The following is a 12,283-nucleotide window of genomic DNA, read 5'->3' as shown; positions in this document are numbered from 1 at the left end:
CAATGGTCAGGGATGGTTGAAGTTGGAGTCCATTAACTTCTGGAGGGCCACAGGTTCCCCACCTGTGAGGAATGGGATTTGAAGCCTTTAGTCGATCAGTAAGTTTTCACTCTCTGCTATTTGCATAACATTAGTCTGATGGCTGTATGTGGCCTGCCAGACACTTTTAGTCAAAGGACCACAGCGAGGCCTCTTTGGCTTGTCCTCAATTACCAGTAACTTTCACTTGGCTGAAATGATTGACTATGGCCCCATCCTCACGGTACATTTACAGCAGTGTCACAACACTTTAATCCTGGGAACTGCTACAGTTTCCACAGCTCTTTGGAGAAGCAGTGTGGTACTTTAAATGGACAGTGCAAAACCACCTTTTAGACCGGTAATTTTGTCTCAAAGGGAAGTTGAAAAGATAGGCAAGAGAGAATAAAACAAATAACTTTTTTATTTTTAAAAACAGCATTAAGGATATTTCATTAGTCGAGAACAGGGGTGGGCCTGTGGACTACCACCTCCATCATCCCTTGCCATTGGCGATCTTCGTTAGGGCTGATGGAGTCGGAGTCCAACAAGCAATTGGCCACCCCATCTGCGGAACTCCCCGCCACAAGGCCTTAAACCAGCCTCCCCCAATCTGGTGCCCTCTAGATATTGCTGGACTCCCAAGTCCCATCATCCCAGACCACTGGCTGTGTTGGCTGGGGATGACTGGAGTTGAGGTGGTGGGAGCTTTAGTTCAACAGTATCGATCAAACATATATTAAAACTGATTTAATCTGCTTATTTAAGTAATTTAACGGATGCTGCAGCTCTTGTGGGGAGGGGAAGATTAAACCATGGGAAGGGGAGGTATCTTAAGATAATGCTGCAGGCACCTGATGAAATGGTGCATAAAAAGATTTATGTAAATCGCAAAAGGTGCTGCAAAGTCTTTTTGCTTTTCTCAGCAAAGCAACAACTTCACTGCTAATTCAGTGAATTCAGAGAGAGCCAGTGTGGTGTAGTGGTTAAGAGCGGTAGTCTCGTAATCTGGGGAACCGGGTTCGCGTCTCCGCTCCTCCACATGCAGCTGCTGGGTGACCTTGGGCCAGTCACTCTTCTCTGAAGTCTCTCAGCCCCACTCACCTCACAGAGTGTTTGTTGTGGGGGAGGAAGGGAAAGGAGAATGTTAGCCGCTTTGAGACTCCTTAGGGTAATGATAAAGCGGGATATCAAATCCAAACTCCTCTTCTTCTTCTTCTAATTCATCTTTTAAGAATCAGATTTCACAGTTAAATCACAGTTAAGTCATCCAAACAACAATTTCATCGGGGTGGGGGGGAAATCAATGCTGATTCATCTGGTCATAAATTATTATTAAAATGATGCTAGGAAGTTCAATTTGTTTCCACCTCTTTCCCTTTCACATCCTTTTTTTTTTTGTCCTCTAAACCTCCAAGCCACTTTGGTCTTTCCACCAAAATCCCTCACCAAAGGCACTTTGCAAGCACCCAGTGCTGCTTCCAGGCTTATAACCTTCCTGCAAAGTTTAGTTATTAGCTGCTATTTAACTGTTTAGAATACTGCTTTATTTGATGTAAGTTATGTGAAAAGTTATTCTCATTCTTCTTGTATCAGATCAGATTGTTATTGCTAACATTTGACATTTTATTGTATTTCTAATAATAATAATAATTTATTATTTGTACCCCGCCCATCTGGCTGGGTCTCCCCAGACACTCTGGGCAGCTTCCAACAAAGATTAAAAATACATTAAAATATGTGTTAGAAGCCACTCAGAGCGGGTATAAATAATCAGATGGGCGGGGTATAAATAATAAAGTTATAGTTGTTGTTAAGGTAGATCAATATCATCTGCCCCACATATTGCGGATGAGTGGGGCTGAGTGCGGGAGCAGAAACGAGAGAGAGGATTGCCCAAGTCTTCCTAACGAATTTGTGGAACGGAGGGAAACAGTCAATGTGCAAAGGCCTAAGCGCCATATAAATGTAAAAAATAAACGTAATTTACCCGCCTTATAAAATTAAGGGGGATTTCAGGCCGACGTTGCCGCTTTTGTGTTGGCGTGGCTCAGCTTGTGTTTCATAAGGTGCGACCTGTCGGTGAAGCTGTCCCCGCAGTCTAAGCATTTGTACGACTTGAACCCTTTGTGGGTGTTCTGGTGGAAGTTGAGGTGTGAGCTCTGGGTGAAGGACTTCCCGCAGGTGAGGCATTTGTGAGGCTTCTCCCCCGTGTGGATCTTCTGGTGCTTGTGAAGGTTGGAGGACTGGCTGAAGCCCTTCCCGCAGGTGGGGCACTTGTGGGCCTTCTCCCCCGTGTGGGTCACCCTGTGCTTCAGAAAGCTGGACCGGTGATCGAAGGCCTTCCCGCAGGTGGGGCACTGGTAGGCCCGCTCCGCCGCGTGGCTCCGCCGGTGCGCGCGGAGGAGCAGGAGCTCGCCGAAGCTCTCCCCGCACCGCGAGCACCGGTAGGTCTTCCCGCCGGCGTGCGCCTTGCGGTGCTGGCAAAACTTGGCGCGCTGGCCGAAGCTCTTCCCGCAATCAGGGCACCGGTAGATCAGGGCACCCACGTGCATTTTCAGGTGCTTCTGGAGGTTGGACGACTGGTGGAAGCCCTTGCCGCAGTCCCCGCACTTGTAGGGCTTCTCGCCCGTGTGCAGGCGCCTGTGCTTCGTGAGGTGAGAGCGCGCCCGGAAGGCCTTCTGGCAGTAGGAGCATTCGTAGGGCTTCTCGCCGGTGTGGATGAGGTGGTGCTGGGACAGGTAGGAGCGCCGGCAGAAACTCTTCCCGCACTCGGAGCATTTGTAGGGTCCTGGCCCAGGGCGGAGGCCCAGCGGCGGCTTCGGTTTGACGCTATTCCCATTTGGGGAGGCGGTGCCTGGCAGCTCCCAGGCAGCTGTTTTCTTTGGACTTGCTTCTGTTCCTCTCGCCAGCCCATTAGGACTTCTGGGTACTTCTTCCTGATTGTTGGACGAGGGAACGTCTCGCCCCGTGCTTTGCAGCTGCGGCCCCCGGGGTTCTCTCTGCAAGGAACTTTCTAAGAGGTGGCAGGTCTTTGCGTCCCCAGAAACAGGCTCATCTAGCGTGGGTTCACCTGGAAAGAGGGAGAAAGAACATGGCACAACTTTTAAAACGGCGACACATTATTTAATTAGAATTGCAGAAGTGGCTGAGATCCGAAAGGGCATCAAGTTCCTCTCCCAGCCAATGCAGAAAATAGTTATTGTATTGTTTTTATTTATTTCAGTTTATTTTAATTTTTATTTATTGCATTGATTAATCACCAGGTTAATAATTTTCTGGAATTGTAGAGTTGGAAGAAGACCTCAAAGGCATCTTAGTCTAGCTCCCACCCTTACCCTTAAAGGGATCCCTGACCATTAGGTCAAGTTGCAGATGACTCTGGGGTTGCAGTGCTCATCTTGCTTTACTGGCCGAGGGAGCTGGCGTACAGCTTCCGGGTCATGTGGCCAGCATGACTAAGCCGCTTCTGGCGAGCCAGAGCAGCGCATGGAAACTCCGTTTACCTTCCCGCCGGAGTGGTACCTATTTATCTACTTGCACTTTGACGTGCTTTCGAACTGCTAGGTTGGCAGGAGCAAGGACCGAGGAACGGGAGCTCACCCCATTGTGGGATTCGAACTGCCGACCTTCTGATCACTGCCGACCTTCTGATCGGCAAGTCCTAGGCTCTGTGGTTTAACCCACAGCGCCACCCGCCTCCCTTCCCTTACTCTAACCCTAACCCTCCTCTTCTTCCTCCCATGTGCCCCCTGTGCCTTCCTCAGATCTGATCTGGAGGATAAGGAGAAGCCCCAGAACAGAATTATGGGAGAAGTCCCAGAAGACTGGAAAGGAGCATTATGGGAATTGGAGTCATGCAAGAACATCTGAATTTCCAGCATGCTGGAGGAGGAAGGCAGAAATGGGCATTGTGGGAATTGGAGTCATCTAATAACACAGATTTCTCCATCCCTGGTCTAAAGAAGAAGAAGACAGCCTTACACAACAGAAAACCAGCATGGTTAGCATCACTGATCTCCCAGCGGGGCCCCAGCACCTCTTCGGGCTCCAGAACCTCTTCTTCCTTGGGGGGATTCACATTCGCCTCTGTAGGCACCTGAATCAGGCACAAAATACAGCAAGAAAAATCAAGAGTGTGGCCGCTGTGAGCTTAAATTGGATTTGGCACCCGCCAATCGCGCTGAAAGTTGTCAATATAATATTATTATTTATTGAATTTATATACTGCCCTATACCTGGAGGTCTCAGGGCGATTCACAAAAAGATCACAATATATAAAATCAAAATCTAAACCACAACCCAATAACAACCCCCCAGAAAGTGCCACATTTTAAAAGTGTATAGGATGTCAGTCAGGTCAACCAAAGGCCTGGTTAAAAACGGATGTTTTTGCCTGCCGCCTAAAGGTGTATAGTGAAGTCAACGGGTGAACTTTCCTGGGGAGAACATCCCACATGTGGGGAGCCACTGCAGAGAAGGCCCTGTTCTCACGTTGCCACCATCTGGACCTCTCGAGGAGGTGGCACACGAAGGAGGGCCTCAGAAGATGACCTCAGGGTAGGTTCATATGGCAAGAGGCAATCACCCACCTTTCTAGGCCAGAGGACACAATTGGAATTTCAAGAAAATGGCCGCCCGTCACAAAATGGCTCCCCAGTGGAGGGCGGCATGACACAAAACAGCTACGTTGGCTGTGTGTCGCGTCACACAAAATGGCTGTCACATTGATATTGATGAAGACCTTTCGTGGCCAAGACCAACAACGTCCATTGTTGGGGAATGCAAGTGCAGAGACGGCAGTTGACCTCAGGTCCTGCTAAGGATCCACTGTGAGTTTAAGATGCTAGACGAGATGGTGCAGGTTCTTCTGTACGTTCCCCACCCCATTCCTGAGATTTAACAGAATTATAATGGGGGTTCACTACCCCGTCTCACCTGCTGCTCCTGTTCCTCCACCTGCAGCTGGAAATCCTCAGCCAGGGCCACCGCCTGGGAGCAGGTCTCCGGGCCGCAATCCCTTACCCGGCTCTGGACCTCTGCTGGCAGGATGGCCAGGAACTGCTCCAGGATCAACAACTCCAAGATCTGCTCCTTGGAGTGCCTCTCCACCTTCAGCCACCGCCGGCAGAGCTCCTGGAGGCGGCTGTAGGCCCCTCTGGGGCCCTCGGCTTCCCGGTAGCAGAAGCACCGGAAGTACTGGCGGTTCTTCTCCCTGCTGATGGCGTCCCCGCGCAAGATGGCCGCCTTCACTTTCCCATAATCCTCTCTGTCTCCGGCCTCCAGGCTCCAAAAGGCCCGCTTGGCTTCTCCGCTGAGGGCCGGCAGCAGCCTGGCCGCCCACTCTTCCCGGGGCCACCGGCAGGCTTTGGCCACTTGCTCGAAGGAGGCCAGGAAGGCCTTGGCGTCGTCCCAGGGGGTGGGCTCCTCTGGCATCTGGGCAGCCTCCCACCTCAAGTTGGGGGACTCCAAGGTCCCCAGGAACTCTTGCCACTGGCTCTCCCATTCCTGAAGGAGCCCTTCGCCTGGAACCTGTGTCAACTGTCTCCCCGACGCCTTGCAAAGCAATTCCTGAATGCTCCCCGCCTGGAAGACGCGAGGGGCTCTTTCGGACCCTTTCGCCCCCATCTTCGGCTCAAATTCTGAGAAGCCGGTCTCCTCTGTTTTGATCTTGGGCCGTCCTTCCTGCCCGGAAGGGACTTCTTCTTGGGAATCCGGCCATGCCATGGCAAACCCCTCTGCCATTTCCATCGTCCACCACCCAAGGATAAGGATGGGGAATCTTCCTCCTGAACCTCAGAAGATAAAAAAGTCTTAAGCCGAGAGAGCCAGTGTGGTGTAGTGGTTAAGAATGATAGACTCGTAATCTGGGTAACCGGGTTCGCGTCTCCGCTCCTCCACATGCAGCTGCTGGGTGACCTTGGGCCAGTCACACTTCTTTGAAGTCTCTCAGCCCCACTCACCTCACAGAGTGTTTGTTGTGGGGGAGGAAGGGAAAGGAGATTGTTAGCCGCTTTGAGACTTCTTCAAGTAGTGATAAAGCGGGATATCAAATCCAAACTCTTCTTAAGCCTGCTGGACCAGTGACCTGATTCCGTAGAAGGGCAGTTATAGCTGTTGGAGCGGTTATAGGTGCCCAGGTCTCCTGGGGTGGCGTCTATTGTTTTCTTGCCAAAGATGCGGTGAAAACTCCAGAATAAACACCAAATCTGCCTGCAGGAGAAAAGAACACAGTCCAAAATGTTTTATTTATTTATTTAGAAGAATAGATATAAAACCCCCAGCTCTTTTTTATTTTATTTTTATTGTGGCAGAGTCCAGTAAAATCATGGAAACATCACAGAACATCCTAAACCCTTTTATTCTTATTATTTCTTAATTTGTCATTTGCTTTTTCAGAAACATCCTACGCCCTTTTAAATGTGTTTCTGGGATGGGATGGGGTGGGGGGAAGGTGGGTTTTATTAGTTTGGTTGCTGCTGCTCTCTTTCTTACATTTTTTTTGTGGGTTTATCTTGTATTTTCATGTTGTGAACTGTCCTGAGATCTACGGATGAAGGGCAGTATAGAAGTTTAATAAATAATAATAATAATCTTAAAAGGTTTAAAAACCTTGACACTGTCAAATCATAAAATACAGGATAAATGACCAACATGGAATCAAATGAATTCTCAACAAACATCAGGATGGCAGGTCTCTTTCCGATTTCCACAGGAACGGTTATTTAAAGCAGTTATCATACCACTTTAAACAGTCATGGCTTCCCACAAATAATCCTGGGAAGTTAGTTTGCTAAGGGTGGTGAGAGGTTTATTTATGATTTTCAATTTTACATTTGCATAAATTACAGAATTTAAACCATACAAGCATATTCAACTTCCCTTCACTCCCTTCTATGGTTCATTTTATTTTCCCTTTACTGCCGCATATTCTAATTAATCCTTACTTTTCCTTTCCTGGCTTTCCCGTCCATTATAAATGCAACTGCTCAATTTATTCTAGTCCTGCCAACGTTTAAAGTGGTTTACAGTAGCTTTTCAAACATTCCCAATTCCCCATTATTTTTTCAAAGTTATTTCTTCCTGGTCACTTATTCTTCCAGCGAAACAAGCCATTTCTACATGTTCCATCAATTTCGGCTGCCAGCGGGTGCTGAGAGTTGCTAGGAGACCAGTGTGGCTTAAAAATCATTCCCTCTTGCCAGGAAAATATTGGGAATTGTAGATCTGCAAGCTCTACCTCTCTTTTAAATCAGAACCAGTGAAGGCGGTGAAGGTCCTGTGTGAGTCTCTGGAGGCAGTTGGAGGATGGATGGCGGCTAACAGATTGAGGTTCTGACAAGACAGAAGTACTGTTTTTGGGGGACAGGAGGCGGGCAGGTGTGGAGGATTCCCTGGTCCTGAATGGGGTAACCGTGCCCCTGAAGGACCAGGTGCGCAGCCTGGGAGTCACTTTGGACTCACAGCTGTCCGTGGATTTGTGTCCAGGGCAGCTGTTTACCAGCTCCATCTGGTACGCAGGATGAGACCCTATCTGCCCGCAGACTGTCTCGGCAGAGTGGTGCATGCTCTGGTTATCTCCCGCTTGGATTATTGCAATGCGCTCTACGTGGGGCTACCTTTGAAGGTGACCCAGAAACTACAACTAATCCAGAATGCGGCAGCTAGACTGGGGACTGGGAGCGGCCGCCGAGACCATATAACACCAGTCTTGAAAGCCTACATTGGCTCCCAGTACGTTTCCGAGCACAATTCAAAGTGTTGGTGCTGACCTTTAAAGCCCTAAACAGCCGCGGCCCAGTATACCTGAAGGAGCGTCTCCACCCCCATCGTTCTGCCCGGACACTGAGGTCCAGCGCCGAGGGCCTTCTGGCGGTTCCCTCACTGCAAGAAGCCAAGTTACAGGGAACCAGGCAGAGGGCCTTCTCGGTAGTGGCACCCGCCCTGTGGAACGCCCTCCCACCAGATGTCAAAGAGAACAACAACTACCAGACTTTTAGAAGACATATGAAGGCAGCCCTGTTTAGGGAAGCTTTTATTGTTTGATGTATTATAGTGTTTTAATATTTTTTGGAAGCCGCCCAATATTATTATTGAAATAGAAAATGTCACCTGACAGCATCTAGCAGCTCCCTGACAAAACAGTGTTTCCCGAATTCTTTGGGTGAATGTTCCTATCTCAGCAGAGGGCTGCTGCCTCTCAGAGCATCTGCTTTTCATGCACAATGTCCCCTCGGCATGTCCAGGTAAGAAACACACCTGATACCCTGGGGAGCTGCTGCCGGCCAGTGTCAACAGCACTGGGGTAGATGCACCAAGGCTCAGAATGTGGGGACAGGGCAGCTTTTCTAGGGGGCACCAACCCAACTTTCCTCTTCTCCACTCACCAGCCAGCTTCACCTTAGATCTTCAGCTAGGAGAAAGTCTCAAGACAGCCGGCTTCTGTTTCCAGTAAGTAAAAGAGGAAATAATTAAGGAAAGGAGGTGGAGGGACCGGAAAAGCAGATGTTCTATTTTTTAAAAAATGTCATATCCATGTGATTTCTCACATGCACACCTCTCTAGGAATGGCACATTTGCTACTTTAACCCTTCCCATGTGTGAGGGACACTTGGTGCGTGAAAAAATTCTCCTCATAGACCCTCCACCAGGGGTCAGCAAACCCTTTCAGCAGGGGGCCGGTCCACTGTCCCTCAGACCTTGTAGGGGGCCGGACTATATTTTGAAGGGGGGAAAATGAACGAATTCCTATGCCCCACAAATAACCCAGATGCATTTTAAATAAAAGGACACATTCTACTCATGTAAAAACATGCTGATTCCTGGACTGTCCGTGAGCCGGATTGAGAAGGCAATTGGGCCGGATCCGGCCCCTGGGCCTTAGTTTGCCTACCCATGCTCCACACTAAGGGTTGATGTGCTGCACAGGAGCCAACTTCTAGGTGCCAAAGTCCCTTTGGGGGCCCCCAATAAAATATTTGTGCCCCCCCAAGTTAATGGGCATTGCCATTCAAATGGGGGGTGGGTGTGCTGTGTCATGTGATCAATTATGCAGGGCAGGGCTTACCCCCCCCCCAATACAGTGGTACCTCAAGTTAAGAACTTAATTTATTCTGGAGGTCTGTTCTTGACCTGAAACTGTTCTTAACCTGAGGTACCACTTGGGGACTCCCTCTGCCACCGCCCAATTTCTGTTCTCATCCTGAAGCAAAGTTCTTAACCCGAGGTACTATTTCTGGGTTAGCGGAGTGTGTAACCTGATGTGTCTGTAACCCAAGGTACCACTGTATTTTATACAAGTGATGAGCTGTAATTCAGTTTAATTGGATAGGCCCCCATTGGGTCTCCTAGGAGGAGAAGGACCTCTGTCATCATAATCTATAACTAGCAGGGTTTCTCAGCGAGGATGAATGAGGAAAGGTTCAGGACAGCTGAATGCAAGTCATTCCTCACACAGTGGAAGCTTTGAACTGTGGAACTCCCTCCCACAGGAGTGTTGTTGGCCAACAGAATTGGAAGACTTTAAAAAAGGGCTGGGCAAATTCATGAGCAAGGCTACCTGTGGCCACCAGAGCAATGTTCTTGCACCTCTGATTTCCCTGTTGCAGGGATGAAGAAACTACCCGATGAAGAAAAGTTTGGTCTTTTCAAAGTGGCGACAATAGCATCGAGTTGGAAGGGACCCTGAGGGTCATCTAGTCCAACCCCCAGCCATGTGGGGGAGGAGGGGGTTTATTGGTTTGTGTGCATTATTATTATTATTATTTGCTCTTGTTATTTGTAGGCATTTTATTATTTTTATGTTGTGAACCGCTCTGAGAGCAGATGACGTGTGGTTTATTATTATTATTATTATTATTATTATTGGAATTTATATACCGCCCTATACCCGGAGGTCTCAAGGCAGTTCACAAAAATGATCACAATATGTAAAATCAAAATAAAAACAATAACCCAATAACATCCCTCCCTCCACATTTTAAATAGGTATAGGATGTCAATCAGGTCAACCAAATATACAAATTTAATTAATTAAAAAAGCATCCATGACAGATGGCCAGATGAATTAAGGAAAAGAAAGAAAGAAAAAAACTCTAATTAACAGAGTCGTTCGTTCATTTCGGTTGTATGCTACAGAAAACAGTGAATTTCGTAAAATGAAAAATTAGCGAAGTATATTATACTACAATGAACAATATATTTCATCGTGAGGTTCACAATCCTGCTGCCTTATCCTGCTTTTTAAAGAGATGTGATCTGATCATCTGGGTTGCCTGGCTTGTGGTCGCAGGAACAGCTGCTTCGTCCTTCATTGCAGGGGGTTGGACTAGATGACCCTCGGGTCCCTTCCAACAACTCTACAATTCTGGGATTTCTATGACTCCTGAAATACCGTTATTAGGGGATGGAGGCAATTTGCGTCCTTTGCATCTGTTACCCTAAACCAAAATTTCCTTTGCACCTCCTGATCCAGCCGGGCTCATCTTCTCACCGGCTGCCCGGCTTGTTGGGGGTTAAACCGAGAGATGCGCGGCGTCCTAGAGAGGCAGCGAAAGGAGGAAGTGGCGGTCGCTTCCGGCCCTGGCAAAGGGACGCCAGGTGAGCGCCAGGAGAAGCCCCAAGACGGAGCGCGGGATGCAAAGCAAGCGCGTTGGGTGTGTCTATCTGCGTGTTTTCAAGTTGTCTGGAAGGAGAAGCCCTGCTGCAGGGACACAGGAAGCTGCCTTATACAGATTAGATACTGGCCCACCTACTATTGCAGGCACAGACAGGCAGCAGCTCTGCAGGCGGGAGCGTTTCACCAGCCCTAGCCAGGGCATAGTACTGTCACTTCAGGAGGTGAAATTTAGGGGATTTTTTTGAGAGGGAGGGGGAATCAGCAATGGGATTTAAAAATATGTTGCACCCCCAAAGGGTGCACTTCATTATCTCCAATGACAGCCACAAAAAATGGGTGTGAGGAATTCAAACCTGCTTTTATTTTTGTGAGCGGGCAACTTTTGTAGCAAAGTAAGATTGTCTTCCATAAACACAGTTTTACCAGTGAGTCCATAAGTGACTGTGGAGGCCAATTCTGGATCCACACATCCTTCCACAGTTGGGGACATTGGTTTCCGGGCAGGAGTTGATCACAGTGAAGGTTTGCCAAATATGCCTTCCTCTTAGCACATTTTCCCCTTTCGTCCTGAGTTCAAGTGTCTTCAAAGCCCATGACACCTTTGGTAAAGACTGGTCTCCAACTGGAGCGCTCGCAGGCCAGTGTTTCCCAGTTGTCAGTGTTTATACTACATTTTTAAAGATTTGCCTTGAGTCTTTAAATGTCTTTTGTTGACCACCAGCATTACGCTTTGCAGTTTTAAATTCAGAATATAGTCAACGTTTGATAAAGAAGCACATACGCTCCTTTCGGAAAACCTAAGACATTGCCTTCTAAAAATGACACGTGAGGCTAAATGATAATGGGGGGGGGGGATGTAACATATAATGGAGGACCTTGAAAAGGTAAAAGCAGTGATGTCTTCTATGCAGGAAAAGTCTAAGGTTGTGGGTGTGTAACCCGTCAAAGGACAGTATATAAGCTAGAAGGAAAAGTTGCAACCACCTCTGCTGCTGCAACTGCTCTCTAGGGCTCAGACCTCCTATGGACTGCTGCCTAGAGCCTAGAGAAGTGTGTGTAACCATAGAAGCTGCTGTAAGTGCTTCTCTTGCCAAATAAAGAGTTAACTACCAGATGTGTGCTTCTTCTTTATCTGGGATGGGCTGTGACAAAGGAGAGGAGAGAGGTGGGAGGCTCATGGAGGCAACAGGTACATCAACAGTCCCAACCATGTTCCCAAGAGGGGAAGAGCTTGCAGGCTTCTTACTCTGAGAATTTCTTACTCCTCCTTACTCCGTTACTTCTTACTCCATGTATTTGTATGCTTCCTTTCCATGATTAAACCGTGTTCAAGGCGGCTTACAGAAACAATCACATAATTCACACCAACAGTTCTAAAAACATAACAAACTTTAGTAGTCACAAACAATAAATGAAAACATCTCAATTAATATACAATAAAATTGGAACAATCCTGCATGATAAGGTCTAGCAACAAAAAAATCACAAAAATGTAACATCAAATGATAGCCGAATTAAAGCCTCTTATATATTAAAGATAGAAATAATTGGGGGGGGGACCTAGCTAATACTATGTTAACTTTAAAACCAGTTCAACACATCCTAAGACCTGGACGTGCTCAGTTGGTGAAGCATGAGACTCTTCAT

At 47.8% G+C, this 12,283-nt stretch overlaps 1 protein-coding gene across 1 annotated transcript; it reads right to left on the bottom strand.

The window, feature by feature from the left end:
- Positions 1–1,755: 1,755 nt before the first annotated feature.
- On the bottom strand, positions 1,756–5,846 carry LOC309524753 (uncharacterized protein). The gene is made up of 3 exons (XM_082209744.1): positions 4,957–5,846; positions 4,003–4,117; positions 1,756–3,091 (listed from the first exon to the last, which is right to left on the bottom strand). The coding sequence occupies exons 1-3, from the start codon at positions 5,767–5,769 to the stop codon at positions 2,034–2,036; spliced, it is 1,986 nt and encodes a 661-aa protein (XP_082065870.1). The 5' UTR covers positions 5,770–5,846; the 3' UTR covers positions 1,756–2,033.
- Positions 5,847–12,283: the final 6,437 nt, after the last annotated feature.

Source organism: Podarcis vaucheri (assembly GCF_965113315.1).
Source record: "Podarcis vaucheri genome assembly, chromosome: 2".
Taxonomy (NCBI): Eukaryota; Metazoa; Chordata; class Lepidosauria; order Squamata; family Lacertidae; genus Podarcis; species Podarcis vaucheri.
Note: the sequence above shows the minus strand (reverse complement) of the source record. Positions and strands in the feature narration are given on the sequence as shown.

What these genes read in the sequence shown, in the direction of transcription:
- LOC309524753 (XM_082209744.1), bottom strand. Translation starts at nt 5,769, where the DNA reads ATGGAAATGGCAGAGGGGTTTGCCATGGCATGGCCGGATTCCCAAGAA. An exon ending in TGGAGGAACAGGAGCAGCAG is followed by an intron (nt 4,118 to 4,956) that starts GTGAGACGGGGT and finishes TGCCTGATTCAG; the next exon opens with GTGCCTACAGAGGCGAATGT. An exon ending in CCATGCTGGTTTTCTGTTGT is followed by an intron (nt 3,092 to 4,002) that starts GTAAGGCTGTCT and finishes CCCTCTTTCCAG; the next exon opens with GTGAACCCACGCTAGATGAG.